This window comes from Haplochromis burtoni, unplaced genomic scaffold (assembly GCF_018398535.1).
Source record: "Haplochromis burtoni strain Fernald_Lab_line unplaced genomic scaffold, NCSU_Asbu1 Contig_221, whole genome shotgun sequence".
NCBI lineage: Eukaryota > Metazoa > Chordata > Actinopteri > Cichliformes > Cichlidae > Haplochromis > Haplochromis burtoni.
Window position 1 is genome coordinate 88,292 of NW_024582582.1, and position 15,591 is coordinate 103,882.

Below are 15,591 nucleotides of genomic sequence, written 5' to 3' on the forward strand. Positions count from 1 at the left end.
TCCCTTTTTTTCAGTGTGTATGGTTTGGTGACAGATGTTCTTACCAACATAGTTCTCCACATCACTGATGTAGAAGGTGGGGGCGGGCATGGACATGCCCAAACCGTCTTTCTTCTGAACCAGGATTGGTTCATTGAAGCCGTTCTCCTCCAGGTAATCCATGGTCAGCTGACTGCCACTGAGCTTCACCACTATGTCATCAGCACTAATAAGCACACACAGCCAGATGAGGAGAGAACATCTTTAATGTGCTCTAAGCTGAAGAAACAGAATCACATCTGAGCTCTATGTGAGCAGCATGTGACACTATCTGAAAGCAGGTCTTTGAAATGTTACCAGGCAGTGCCCCCTAGTGGAGTTATTCAAACCCGGAACAATACACGCAATATTCCTTCATCAGTTTGAGTCATAAATATGATCACTTCAATTATAAAGAAAGCTTTACGTTCACCATTTTATCTCATATTATTTAAGTCGAGCCACATATTTACAACACCACCTGAGCACAACACATCTGATGGTCTCAAACACATTAAAGCAAGAAAGTCAATTTGTTCTTTACAATAAACTGTACCAGGTGATGGTCTTATGAAGCTGTGGTTAAAATAAACATGACACACACTGATTTGTTTACACTTTTCACATTGCAAAATCCCATGTGTGATGTTTTATAGTATGAATGCCTGGGTCAGTGGGGGTGTGGCCAGATACAGTCAAGGAATCAATTCAATTCTGTTTTATTTATGCAGCGCTAAATCACAACAACAGTCACCTCAAGGCGCTTTATATTGTAAGGTAGACCCTACAACAATACATACAGAGAAAAACCCAACAATCATATGACCCCCTATGAGCAGCACTTTGGCGACAGTGGGAAGGAAAAACTCCCTTTTAACAGGAAGAAACCTCCGACAGCACCAGACTCATCTGGTTTTAAGTTTTCATTTTCTTTTTCATCTCTTAACGTCGACCAGCTGGTTTCACAATTTCACTTCTAACCCTCCTTATGGAACTGTCAAGACTGACTTTTCATTTTGTCTGTTTAACAAAGTGTAACCCAAAATAAATTTAAAAGACACAAAAAAGGAACTCACAGAGGCCTAAAGTTTTCTTACTGTAGAGGAAGAACATGAAAAAAGGAACTGTAATGCGATTGTTCTCATGTAAGGAGTTGTTCTGTGTTTTTACCTCGGAAACGTTCTGCTGCGGAGCTCCTTGATGAAGACCTGACTGCCGTTCTGAACAGCTTTGATATCTGTGCTTTGGCCTGTGTCATGTTTGCTCCAGTTCTTTTTCTTTTTCACTAGAGAGCAAACAGAAAGAATCAGTCAGAACTTGACAGCAATCAAATCTAAATTGTTCCAGCAAATGAGAAGATGTGGAATGATCACACCACAGCAAATTTCAATCATTTGAATCAGTGCAACTCCTCACATGTGGATTTGCCGTGGGTCTTCTCGCAGTTTGGGCAGTGATAAATGTCGATGTCTGGAGCATCATCTTCATCAACATCGACGCAGCTGAAATGAGAGAGGAAATACTTTTCAATGACGAGGAACAGCCTTCTGCACATGAACTAAAGTGTGACTGGCTGTGGCCAATGGCTGTGAGGAAAAAGCTTGGGTAGATTATTCATTTTGGAAATGTAAATTTTAAGAATTAGGATTAAATCATCCTAATTCCAAAAATGAAGTACAATTTCAACAACTGGTCTGTTCTTCCACATTATAAAAAACTGCTTGTGCAGCAAATTTAGCTTTCAGCGTTTTCAACTGTAAAAAAGACGGGATAAAATAAATAGTAAATTAAAAAGGAAATTTTTTGCTATTTCATGAGATGTTAACATTAAAAAATGCCAGAATTCCTGATTATTTATCTATTACATACTTAGGTCTATGGGAGGTCATGACATCTCATGGTGGCGTCTTTTTCAGTAAAAAGACTAAAAGTGAAAAAACAGTTAAAAGTAAAAAATTTGAAGCTGCCTTTTGAAAAAAACCTGATTACTAAATTACTGAAAAATATTCAAAACTTTTCTTCTGGCTCTTTAACAGCATATGCATATAAATCGATTTTGTATACGTCTACAATAGAATTTGTAGTGACAGAGGAGGAAAGAAAAATCTACACTCCAGCGTGGTCACCAACCAAAGAACATCAGCATGGTCCTTTGAAGTGATGCATGGTCTACGCTGACAGACAGCAGAGGGCCATCAAGACCTCAGGACAGGAACATGTATCAGTAGCCTATAAATATCCATCTACACAGATGCAGACGCAGTCTATATTGTAGCTCTGTGGTTTGTAGCACGACTGTAGTAAAAGGAAATGTTGGTTGAATTAGCACAAGGGCAAACTGCTAGTCGTGAGAAAATGACTGTTGCTGTTGCAAAAGTTGCACTTTTGAAGTGAAGAAAAAAACAAGAGTTTTGCAGCTCAAATGCAGCAAAGGAAAAATCACCAAAACTGAAAGATATTTCAAGACAGCATTAGTGTGGTTTGTTATGATGACAGTGATGCGCAGCTCTTCCCTTCTCTCTCTAACTCCTGCAAGTCCAAATTCCTCCCGTTTGGAGCCGCTGTTCTCAAACTCGGTGAACTGGGAGTTTCTACACAATGTATTCTTTTGACTCTTTGTGGGAGCTCCACAGCTTTACTACCAGGCCCTCTCACATCCACTGAAGTCACACAGAAGAGTGGGTGGGTGTGTTTGGACAGAGGGACACATGGCTCTTCATGACATTTTCACATCAGTGGCTTTAAATCTATACTAAATGTGAAAAGTGCACAATTGTCAGTAACAAAGGAAATTATCGACACGTCTCACAGTGACAGACTGAATTCACACTCATGTTACCTGTTGCTTCCTCAGTTTACAAAGTGATTGTAACAGAGCAGGATGTATTTTTAAACCTGGGTCAGGTCTGAGCTACACCAAAGTTCTTTCATCTCTTTGTGAGTGCTGTATTTGAGCAGTTCTGAAACTGACTTTGACCTTTTACCCTCCTGTGTGAGGCACAGCATTGATGCTTACAATATCATTCTTCATTTTACCACAGGTTCACACAATTCAGTGCACAGTATGTATCTCACTGTGGTCAAGTGTATACTTAATATAGAATATAAGACAACAAGGATTCCTGTGTAGTAGGGCTGGGCGATATGGCCTAAAATCCATATTGAGGTATAATTTGAAGCATGTGCGGTAACGATATATATCGTGATATATTCTTTTCTTCTATATACCATATTTTCCGCACTATAAGGCGCACTTACAATTCTTTAATTTTCTCAAAAATCGACAGTGCGCCTTATTTATGAATTCTGGTTGTGCTTACTGACCTCAAACCAATTCTATGTGGTACATGGCGCTCAAAAATCTATCTAAAACTGTTTTAGTACGACTTTGCTAAGCTACGAAGCTGCACCGATTGATGGATTGTCAGAGCATGACAGCTATCGCAGTCTCGCAGAGTAATCTGGGTCCAAAACGCCATCCACTTCAGGTCCCAAAGTCTAACAAACACTGCTGCATCACTGAGACTTAAAAACTGTCTACATTCTTTCATCTTTAATAAAATGATCAGCGTTGCTGCTTTACCAGGTTTAACAATTAAGTTTAACATCCAGGCATCCATGAAAACAGAATTTATTAAATTTAACGGAGTTAGAAGTTAGCAGGAAGTTAGCAGGAAGTTAGCTCGCTAGTTTCCACCTAAACATGATATAGCATGTTCTGACTGAGAGATTTCTGAAAAAATTAAACGTACAGCTCTGCTATCACTTCCAACATAAAAGAAGACAGAAAAATAAACAGCAGTGACTTTTTTAGGGTTACTGAAGTTGGGTTAGCTGCTATATAATGTTGTGCTACGTGATTGCTAGCAACACAGCTATGTTAGCATAACATAAACACAGTGAAGCTGGAGGATGAACACTAACTTTTTTCCACTCGATAAAAGTTAACGTGAGGGCTCCTGATGGTTAGAGACAAATGCAATCACATGGCAGGATGCTGTAAATGGACCAAACTTCAGTCAGGAGAACAACTGAGATAATCCATCCACAATACGAGGTTATTCATTAATATACTGCAACAACATGGGAATAGAGCAGCTGCGAGAGATTTCAGCATTAATGAATCAAAGGTAGGGAAGTGGAGGAAGTGCAGTTTTTGGCTTTTCTCATATTCCAAAACGTGTTTCGTCTCTTTGCTTTTACTGTCGCCCGGCATTATTTGGAGATGATATTGTTTGCAGCCGCTGCAATGCTTTCGGCCAAAACAGGCGCAAAAACAGGCGCAAAAACAGGCGCAGCTTGATGACACCATCAACCCCTACTGTGTAGTGTGATTAATGCAAAGCTATTTTAGTACAAACCTACTAAGGTTGGGCAATATGTAAAATTTTGCAGCCAACAATCGTCAGTCCAATAGCCGACGATAGGTCATATAGTCGCGCACGCGCAGACTTTTCGATGGGCAGAGCAATGTAATCATGCATGGACTTTGTGCGTTTAGAACACAGAAGTCCAAACATGGACAAACTAATTACCAAATTGCACACTGGAGGAGAAATGGACTGTTATCTCAGCGAGATGGTCATAGATGGAGAAGACAATCAACTGGTTTGGTGGAAAATGAAAAACGTTTCCCATTGATGTCACACATGGCACCAAAATATCTGCGTGTACCAGCAACAAGCACACTTTCAGAACGCGTCTTCAACACCGCTGGTAATGTTGTTAACCACCTGTGCACACTGCTAAAACCTGAGAAAGTAAACATGCTTGATTTCCTGTCAAAGAATTCATGCATTTTGTTTGGAGGGAATATTTTACCTTCTTTTCTTGTTTGTTTCAGTAATAATGTAGCTACTTTTTGGATTATTTATTTATTTATTTATTTGAGATGCGCCAAATCGCACAAAAGACTTATATTTACGTTGGAGATTTTTTTTTAATGTTTGCTGGAAGAGACATTTTGATTTTTAGCTAATTTGTTGTTTGGTCGAGTGTGTGTCGAGTGACAGATACGTTTTTATTTAAATAAAAGGCTTTTTTTCTGAACATAGGCTACTGCTGTTCTTTTTTCTGTTATGAGTTTGAGTAAATGAATCACTGCTGCATTTGAGAGCACTCCGAGGAGGGTGCCGTTAAAACAGCGCTATTATTTATTTCTGTTGACTGCTTCTGTTGGCTTCAACCAACATTATCAAAAAAATTACTCATGGACAAATAAATAAATAAATGGCCCTTGTAAAAACTATCAACGACAGGGCAGCCCATCAACGATAGTCTATATATTTGTCCAATTGCCCAACTTTAAAACCTACAATAAGCAAACTGGAAATGAGCATAGGTTTCAGTAAAATAGTATATGAGCTGCTTCTTATAAAGTGCTTTTCTACTCTACCTGAGCACTCAATACAATATGCCTCAGTCACCCTTTCACAATAGAACTTTTTTCTATGCTTTCAAACTGATATTCATGCACATTCACTTGGGGTTAGTATTTTGCCCAAGGATATTTGGCATGCAGTCAAGGATCAAACCACCAATGTTCCAACTAGGAAGCAACGTGCTCTACCTCTTGAGCTACAGCCACTTGTTATCAAAGTCCCAGACAAGTGAAATGTGTAAGCATTTAAATGGTTAGTAAGAAGAAAAAGACGGTTAGATAAAGAAATACAAAATAATACATTCGTTTATGATTATTTTGTCATGACTTTTTTTTAGTATAACAAACAAAAGCGAGCTACTTTACAATGAACTACACTCTTGAAGAGGGGTGTCCTGGCACAGATTCCAATCCAGCACACTGGAATTGGAAAACGTGAGCATGAATGGCATAAATTTTGGATGTTTCCTACTGATAAGGACCTGACACATGGCCATTCATAAAAGATGAAAGTAATTAAGTTTTAAACAATTAAATAACAGAAACATTACTGGGTTTTATACAGCCCACATGAGACCAAAGCAGGGTGTATGTGGTTCAAGACTAGTTTGACATCCCCATTCTACACACTTTGCTCTTCTGAGTTGCAGAGTAACCTTAAGAAATCAAGCTGAACATATTTAAAAAGCCAGTGATATTCATTTTCTGAATACAAAATGCTTCCTCTCTGTTGTCTTAGTCTTATATATCTTCTAATACCAATAAACTTTTGGATATCTTACTTTATGTGTAATACAGAATGTAGCTCTAGACCCAGCAGTCTTAGCTAATTGTAGGCCAATCTCCAACTTTCCTCTCATATCAAACATCCTTGAAAGAGTAGTTGTCAAACAGCTAACAGATCATCTGCAGAGGCTTATTTGGAGAGTTTCAGTCAGGTTTCAGAGCTCATCACAGCACAGAAACAGCTTTAGTGAAGGTTACAAATGATCTTCTTATGGCCTCTGACAGTGGACTCATCTCTGTGCTTGTCCTGCTAGACCTCAGTGCTGCGTTCGATACTGTCGACCATAATATCCTATTAGAGCGATTAGAGCACGCTGTAGGTATTACAGGTACTGCGCTGCAATCTAATAGACTCCAATTTGTTAGTTATGGAGTTCCACAGGGTTCAGTGCTAGGACCAATTCTGTTTACATTATACACAATTCCCTTAGACACTATTATTAGAAGGCAGAGCATACATTTCTACTGCTATGCAGATGACTCCCAACTTTAACTACTGTAATTCATTATTATCAAAAGTCCTAAAAACTCCCTGAAAAGCCTTCAATTAATCCAAAATGCTGCAGCAAGAGTCCTGACAGGGACTAGAAGGAGAGAGCAGACTTCTCCTGTTTTGGCTTCCCTTCATTGGCTTCCTGTTAAATCCAGAATTGAATTCAAAATCCTGCTCCTCACATACAAGGTCTTAAATAATCAGGCCCCATCTTATCTTAATATCCATATCACCCTATTAGAGCTGCAGTCTGCTCTCAGACTGCAGCTTTACTTGTGATTCCTACTATATTTAACGGTAGAATTATAGGCATAGCTTGCAGCTGTCAGAGCACTCTTCCAGGTTCCAATTTGGATTCAGGAGACAGACACTGTCTCTTTACTTTTAAGATCAGGCTTAAAACTTTCCTTTTTGCTAGAGGATATAGTTAGGGCTGGATCAGGTGACTGTGAATCCTCCCTTATTATGCGGGAATTGGTCTAGGCTGTTGGGGATTCCATTGAGTGTTTCTTCTCCAGTCACCTTTCTCACTATGTGTTTATACACCTCTCTGCATTTAAACATTAATTAATTATTTAATCATTCATCGTTGGCTCTCTTCCACAGCATGTCTTTTGTTCTGTCTCCCTCCCCACACAGAGCACAGCTTTAAATGTTCTGCCACCTGCATGCTCAGCAAATTTCCTCAGGCTTTTATTGTGAAGCAGTTGCAGGATGTGTTGAATTCGGCTTGTGTTATGTGCAAGACTTGCTGACAACTGTTTCTGTACTATGCAAGTCCCCATACATCCAGCTATGTAAAGCCGGTGAGCTTTAGTCCTGTTTGAACTCTCTGTTTAGCTTTAATAGTGCATTTATTTTACCACAGTCAATCCAGCAGTAAGAGGTTCATATAAACCTAATGTACAGCAACTCCCCAGGACCCAGTGTGGTCAAAGGGGGCCTTCCCCTGTGGCTAGTGTGGGAATGACACATAATGCAACCGTGGTTCTAAGCAATGACCACACCAAAACCATGGCTTTAGTTAAAGCTTTAACACAGTCAACGCCAGGACGCACTGATGAAGCCATTCTGTGAAAGAAGACGTTATATCATAAAGCAAACGTTTACAGGTGGCATGTTCTTGAAATCAAGTCTCCATCACCAGCTCGCAGAATCTGTTTTCTTACAGTACATCAAAATATATAAACATATATTTTTATTAGGTAAAGTGTCTGGCGCTGTGAGGATAACATCTATCTAATAAGCAAAAAAGGTTTTGTATCTTGTTCCATATAATACGTCACACTGAACATCGTCCAACAAAGTGCAGATTTGCTGCAGGGCATGTTTTCAATAAGTTAAACAAAGCTCAAAGTCATCAAAACCTGCTTTTAGTGTTGAGACTTGTTTGCTCTGAGGAAAAATGCAACCATTTGGACACCAGTTTAGCTTACTGGGTCAGCAGGCTGCTACCACATGACCAGAGTCTGACCCAGCGCTGCGTCTTCCCAACTATCTCTCTCCGCTTTCCTGTCTATCTCCATTATTCCTACCCAATAAAGGCAAAATGCCCCCCCCCCCAAAAAAAAAGAATTAAAAAGTTTCAATCATTTAAAAAAAGTGAAAGAGATGGTTTTCAAGGGCATTGGAGGGCTGTGTAGTCAGTGTGTGCCAGGGCAGGGAGGAATGATTAAATACGATAAGTACATGTATATACAATCATGTTGGCTAATAAGTAATTGCTATTAATTCATCAGATTTCAAAACGCTGCCAGATAATTGCTAAATTATCAAGTTGCCATACATTCTTTCTTTAATTTATAATGTTACTTTATGCTGAAGACTGCAGAAGCTCCTAACTCATTTCAATGCTCGGTGTTCAATGACAATAAAGATCTAATCAGAAAATGTTTTTTAAAAAGTGGGGAAATAATTATTTGATGTCCTGCTGAATTTGTGAATTTGCTCACTTACAAAGAAATGAACAGTCTACTTTTTATTGTGGCGTTATTTGAATGGAGAGAGACAAAATATCCTCTTAAAAATCCATAAAAAACACATTACATAAAAGTTATAAAATGATTTGTATGTCATTAAGTGAAAAAGGTATTTGAGTAATTGGTGGAAAAAAACATTGTTGGCAAGAACAACAGTAAGAACATCTTGTAGTTGGTCATCAGGCTTCTACACGTCTGTGGAAGGATTTCGCTGCTCTCCTCCTGCGTTAGACTCTCGAAATCCTTTAGGTTGCTTTGCTGCTGCTTGGCAACTCAAAGCTTCAACTCCCTCCATAGACTGTCTATAGGATTGAGGTCTGCAGACTAGCTACGCCACTCTGTGACCTTAATGTGCTTCTTCTTTAGCCACTCCTTTATTGCCTTGGTAGTACCCATCTACGACCCATCTTCAGTGCAGAGGGAAGGAGGTGCACGTCCAGGACTGAATACTACATTGACTCGTCCACTGACTTCTTAATGCGGTGAAGTCATCCTGTACCCTAAGCAGAAAAACAGCCCCAAAGCACTTGACAGTAGGTATAGTGTTCTTTACGTCATACTCTGCATTTCTCTTCTTCCAAAGCTGATGGGCTGAGTTAGTTTCATCTAACAACTTCATTCATAGCACTGAATCATTGAAATGTTCACTGGCACAGGTTCACAGGTGTGTACATGGGCCTTCTTGAGTGAGGGGAGCCTTGCATGCACCGAGAGACTTCAGTCCATCCTCATGAGGCAAGATCTTGTATGGCACTCCAGACTGAGGGTCATTTCATATTTCTTCCACTGTCAAATAATCGCACCAGCAGTTGTCACCATCTCACCAAGTGTCGTGCTTCCAGGCTCGTGCAGGTCTACATCTTGTCCCTGATGTCCTTTGATAGCTCTTTGGTCTTGAGCTGGTGGTGGAGAGGTTGGAATGGAAGAAATTGATTCTGTGGACAGGTGTGCTTTATACACATCAGCTGAGATCAGGAGTATCTGTAATTGATTGATTGATTGTAATCTGTGTGCATATGTGGCATACACCCAATCCTGTGGGATCAAATACTTATTTCACTCAATTGCATGAAAATCGATTTATAACTTTGTGACATGTTTGTTCTGGATGTTTGGTTGCTAGTCTGTCTCTTTCCATTAAAATGACATTACTATAAAATTTGAGACTGTTTGTAAGTGACCAAACTTGCAAAGCTGTTTCCCCCACTGTAAACACAAACACATGATTTCCTGATTTCTTTCCATATTTGTTAAGATTGTCATACTAATTTAAACATGCGCACAACGATAACACAAGTAAATACAAAATGCATTTTAAAGGAAAAATGATATCCAAATCTACCAGGTCCTGTGTGATAAAGTAAATGCCTTACATATATCTAATCACCATTGATAGCGAGAACTCTAATCAAGCATTTGCATTGACTGGCAATGAGTCTTTCACAATGCTTTGCCTCACTTTTCTTTGTAGAATTGGTTTAATTCAGCCACATTGGAGGGTTTTCAAGCATGAAGGACCTATTTAAGGTCATGGCAAAGCATGTCGACAGGACTTAAGTTGGACTTTTACTAAGCCACTGTGTATTTTGGATCTTTGTCCTGCTGCACAACCCAGTTGTGCTTGAGCTGATGACATTCTCCTTCTAGATTTTCTGGTAAAGAGCAGAACACATGGATCTATTAGTTACGGCAAGTTGTCCAGATCCCGAAGCAGCGAAGCAGCTTCAGACCATCACACTACCACCACTATGACTGATAGGATGTTCGCATGATGTTAATAATAATCATAATAATGGATTGCATTTATAGCGCTTTTTGGGGCCCTCAAAAAGCACTATAGTGGAATTGCAATGCGCTTTGCAATTCCACTATTCCTTCACTCTCACATACTGGTGGAGGCAGCTACAGTTGTAGCCACAGCTGCCCTGGGGCAGACTGACAGAAGCGAGGCTGCCATATAGTGCCATGGGCCCCCCTGGCCATCACCAGTAGGCGGCAGGTGAAGTGTCTCGCCCAAGGACACAACGACCGAGACTGTCCGAACCTTCCGGTTACAAGACGAGCTGCCAACTCTTTGAGCCACGATCGCCCCATGTTCTTTTATGAAATGCTGTGTTAGTTTTATGCCAAACATCCAAAACCTGAACTTTTGTCTTTTCACTCCACTGACACTAACTGAGGTAACTGACTTTCTGGATGAGCTGTCGATACACTCATGGAGTAATTCTGGTAGGCCAAAGACACACATGTGTCACGGATGTTCCTGCTGATTGCTTTGCTACTTGTTTAAACACACTTTAAATAGACAAAGTTCAACATTGTCCAAACAAATACACTGTGTGCATTTTAGTGGCTATATGAAACCACTAATTATCTTCCCTGTTAAACAATTCATGTTTTAAATGTCGCTCAGTTATGTAACACTTCGCGCTGTGTGTAACTTTGCAAACGCACACAGTGTCAGATTAGTTTTCAGTCTGCTAGCTAACCCCAGCAGTGCTAGCAGTCCTAGCCTTGGCTTCTTCAGTGCTGGTGTCCACACATCTTTGTGAAGAATGTGGTTACACCTGGTTTCAGTTGCTTGGTTTTATTCCAGTTTGACAGCCGTTCGCTTAAGTAGAATAGAATAGCGCCAGTTAAGACGGCTGTCCTCTGTTTACTTTCCCTCTGCTCATTTACAACTTCACTACACCATGAAAATGCAGAGCATGGTTAATGCCAGTGTTTCACTCATTCACATGCATTAACTCACCGTGGCTGCTGGTCAACGCACAAATTCAAAGTAAAGAACGTTTTTTTTACTAATTACCACAAGCATAAAGTGAATTCATGCAGCGCCAAAATAACTGCAAACATCAAGTGGGAAGAACAATTGCTCAAAATTGTAATAAGGTAATATATAATATGTATTACAGTATTAGTTTAAACATTATTTACCAATACCTGATAACAAGTCACATCACAGCCATGTTCAAACACTATTCTCTTGAAATACATATTAACATGTTGTATTTTAATAAAGAATTATCCAGAAATATTTGGTTAAGACAGCTTTTGTTACAATTTGAAGGACTTTAAATACATAAATGTTGGTGTTAAGCAACATATCAGTTGTCTTGGAAAGGAATGGCCTTGTATAGCATTTTTCAGTCTTGCTGACTCAGAATGTCACAACATCAAACATTTTGTAGTCAGCGCCAGTACAAAGAGAATTAGATGATTTCAGCCATAATTATTTATTAAAATGTGATTTAAGCCACTGACATGGTGTTGGTAGACCATTTGTTTAAACATTATACTCAGTTGACAGAACATAGACTGAGATGTTAGGATGACTGACAGGCAGCCTACTGACAATCCTATAAGACATAACATTAGTTACGTCATGTTAGCTTCAGCATATATAATGTTAACCACTGCAAACATTTTAGCCTTTGGATCATAACTGATTTTACAACAGCAATGACAAGTGTCTCAGACAAAGTGGTAAAATGTATTTCATGATAACAACACAAACTACTTCCTGAAATAACTCTTACAGCCCTTCTTATCAATAAATCAGGGCTGTAAGAGTTGTTGTGGCAGCTGCACTAGTTGCGATCTTCAGCTTATAGTTTTTGCTGTTCAATGTGTTGTTTTTTCTGTGCTGGTGGGCATGTTGCATTTTCAGAATTTTGGTATTCTTTTATTCTACGTGAACACCCGTCCAGCTCACATCCATGGGTAAGAAGATCCATGGATGGGCAGAGTGCAAACATACAAACTAAGCAGAAAGGACCTAGCTGAGGTCTGAACCAGTTATTTTTTAACAACGTGTTCTAAATCCTTATTTTTACTTTTTTTTTTTCTTTTATCTAACAACTGATCACCACCTCCTGAGAAAAATATTCCAACTACTGCTTTTTGGATAAGCCATCACCAGCTAGCTTTGTCACTAATTGTGGGTTTATTGTAGGTTATTTGCTGAAAACAGCTGCTTGCTTTTTGTATCAAAGGTTGATAAGTGCAGTGAGACTGAAGCCAGGTGGTAAACTGAGCTCCCACGAGTATTAATAATGAACTAAAACAGACTAAAGCAGCCTTCCTCAATAAAGACACTTTTATTATAAGGTTGATTTTTATTTTTAAAAGAAGTTGCCATTTTAAAAATGCAACAAGTCCTTGGCTAACTCACTTGGTTTTGTTCATTTAACATGAAGATAAAACAGAAATGTACAGTGAAAACCAGACAGTGTGGTTTTAGGAGCAGTTAGCGTTTGAACTGTTTCCTGATCAACAACAGCTGGGTGCCATGACTGCAAGCAGCATCTCCAAAGCGCTGTCCTGAACACTGCAGTGACTCAACTGTGGCCCAAACCAAAATGACTACAGGATATAAAAACGAATGCATAAAGGTTGTAGGAAAGTAGAGTGTTGTCAGACATGGCAAAGCTAGGATGCTGCAGCTCTTTGTAGAACGATTGTTTCTGACTCTAACAGCCAATGTATATGTGATACCCATACATGTATGGATCACCATGTGTATAAGTCCCGGAGGATTCAGTGATCACTTAGATGATAATGATTAGATTTTGTTCACGTTTCTGTTACATCACATCATCATGTGTGGACTCATGCTAAGACTGTGAATCATAATTATATTGATGATACATGTGAACTTAACACATCCGCTCCTAACAGCTGAACATGTACATGAATATTATTTTAAAATGCAAGTATTTATCAGTGGTCTAATATTAATTTGAGAAGAAATGCATTACTCGGTCCAACATTTGTTACATTTTTTTAAGGGAACCTGATGTTAGTAACCTGATTTATTCCTCATGATGGACCACCTCAGGGGCCTGAATAATTGGAGCGCCAATGTACGGTGTGTGCAAATCCACTTTAAATATACTTATGGTTTGAAAAATGCAGTTGCTCTATTTTTTATCAGGATCACAAACTAGAATGTGACAGGTAAGTGAAAATGTGTGATGCAGGTAATACACAAGCAGAAATACGATGTTCGGGGGGAGAAACAACATGTATTTTGCTGGTGGTTTGGCTTGTAGGTCTTGGACTATTGCCATCCCTTAATTCTCGAATGATTTAGACAGTGTGATACAGACAGCGGGCAACCGGCCGGCGAAGGAACATTAAAGGGTTAACGTTCAGGCGCGTAAATACTGTTCAATGCTCTGAAGGGCTTGTTCACCGAAAGAAACGCGATTAACAAATGACGGGTTAACAAAAAGACAGGCAGTGAGCAGCCGAACAGCTCTAAACACCGCAAAGCAAAGGCCAGTCCAGACACAGACTCGTGTAAGAACAGATATAACGACAGCAGGCAAAAACGAAAGGATGATAACTGGGATTTGGTTGAGACCATTACAGTGTGTGTACAGCAGGGAAAGTGATGAGCAGCGGCGGGCGATACGTTTCGCACTATACTCGGGGAGACGTATGAGCTAACAGTCGTAGTCTACACTAGTGACAAACCAGTCAAACCAACACTAATAATTATTTCCCCTCCGCTGCTGAAGCTTAGGACATCCAGCACGGGCTATTGTCAGCCATAGCTGCCGCCTGGCAGGAAGGCTGCGGGGCTGAGTTCGGGAAGCTCGGACTCGAGTCGTGATTTTCCACCGCGCTCGGTTAACACGGCCGGTGAAAACTGGAAGAGCGACTCGAATGTGACAATATTTCCCGGCAATAGGCACGAAATGTGGCCCTTAACGTGTCTGGAAGGACGAGCATTTGTCACAAAAATGAGCGGCGAGTTTGCGGAGGCTTCCCCCGCTGTCGTCCGCTCCTTACAACGGGAAGGCAGGCTGGGGCTATGCGGGGATGTTAAAGAGCCGTTAAGTGCAATTAATAGCCGAAGCTCACACCGAAATCCTCCCATTAACCACCGTATTTATTCCAATAAGGGAAATCTGTTTTGTGTTATTCGCGAAAAAATGTCACAACCCCGGTCGGCTATATATAACTCCGCCTTCTTCTTCTTCTCCAAGCGGCCTCTCTTCAGATGTAGACGGGCGACTGAGAGCCACAAAGCTGTCAAACGCAACCGAGACCTCGCCATTTTTGTTTGTTTCCCACAAATGCAAACCGCCCCAAAATACAGTACGGCGAACAATCGAGACTTACCTGCCGTGGAACCAGTCCTTGCAAGCATCGCACTCGATCATAAACTGGGTCACGTCGTAAGGTAATCTGCAGATGCAATATACTGGTACAGTCGCCATGTTCAATTCACAACTACGTCGGGATAGACTGGGGGGGCTGCAGGAGGAACAACGTCCTGCAAACAATATGATCCAATATGATCTTCCCCAGAAAAAAAGCCAGGGGCAGTCCCGCCGGACACATGAACCTAAGCGCACAGCTCCATCACGCCGCGGCCGGGCTGGCGTTTGTGCGGGGAGCTAGAAACGATGGAGGCTCGTCGTAGCAGGCTTTCCTCAAATGCATTATTATTGTTATTATTACTATGTGCATGCCCCCTGGTGACTGCGCGGCACCGAAGCGCTCATATTAGGAGCCACAAGAAAATGTAGTCTCGATGTCGCTGCGAGGTAAATAAATAAACAAATGTAAGTTACGTCAGGGAGCAGCTTTAGATCCGATGAATGAGCGTAAAGATCGATCTAAAATGGACTTGCGGATTTTTTTCCCCTGTGGTGGAACGCTCAAATGCCGAGAAATAAACGCTTTCTGTTCCCAGACAGTTTATTGTTAATCGATGAATACAATTTAAATGCCGCGTTCTTAGCCGCCATTAGGAAAGATATAATTGTTTAATTATTACATAATCTGTTATTACGAAATTACACACTATTTCCGTACATCATGATATCCTCTCTATAAATACAGTTGTTATTATTATTGTTGTTGTTATTATTATTACTACATTTCATGAATTTTGGAATTTAATAATAATAATAATAATA

General features: G+C 40.2%; 1 protein-coding gene across 2 annotated transcripts in view; it reads right to left on the bottom strand.

Annotated features, from left to right (window-relative positions):
* Positions 1-15,432, bottom strand: part of phf2 (PHD finger protein 2) — a 40,433-nt gene extending 25,001 nt beyond the window's left edge. For both annotated transcript variants that reach the window (XM_005938566.3, XM_005938565.3), the window contains exons 1-4: positions 14,789-15,432; positions 1,435-1,520; positions 1,189-1,303; positions 45-205 (exon numbers count right to left, since the gene is read on the bottom strand). In XM_005938566.3, the coding sequence (XP_005938628.1) occupies positions 45-205; positions 1,189-1,303; positions 1,435-1,520; positions 14,789-14,886 (460 nt within the window). In that variant the 5' untranslated portion in view covers positions 14,887-15,432. The remainder of the gene's footprint in view (positions 1-44; positions 206-1,188; positions 1,304-1,434; positions 1,521-14,788) is intronic.
* Between the last annotated feature and the right edge of the window lie 159 nt (positions 15,433-15,591).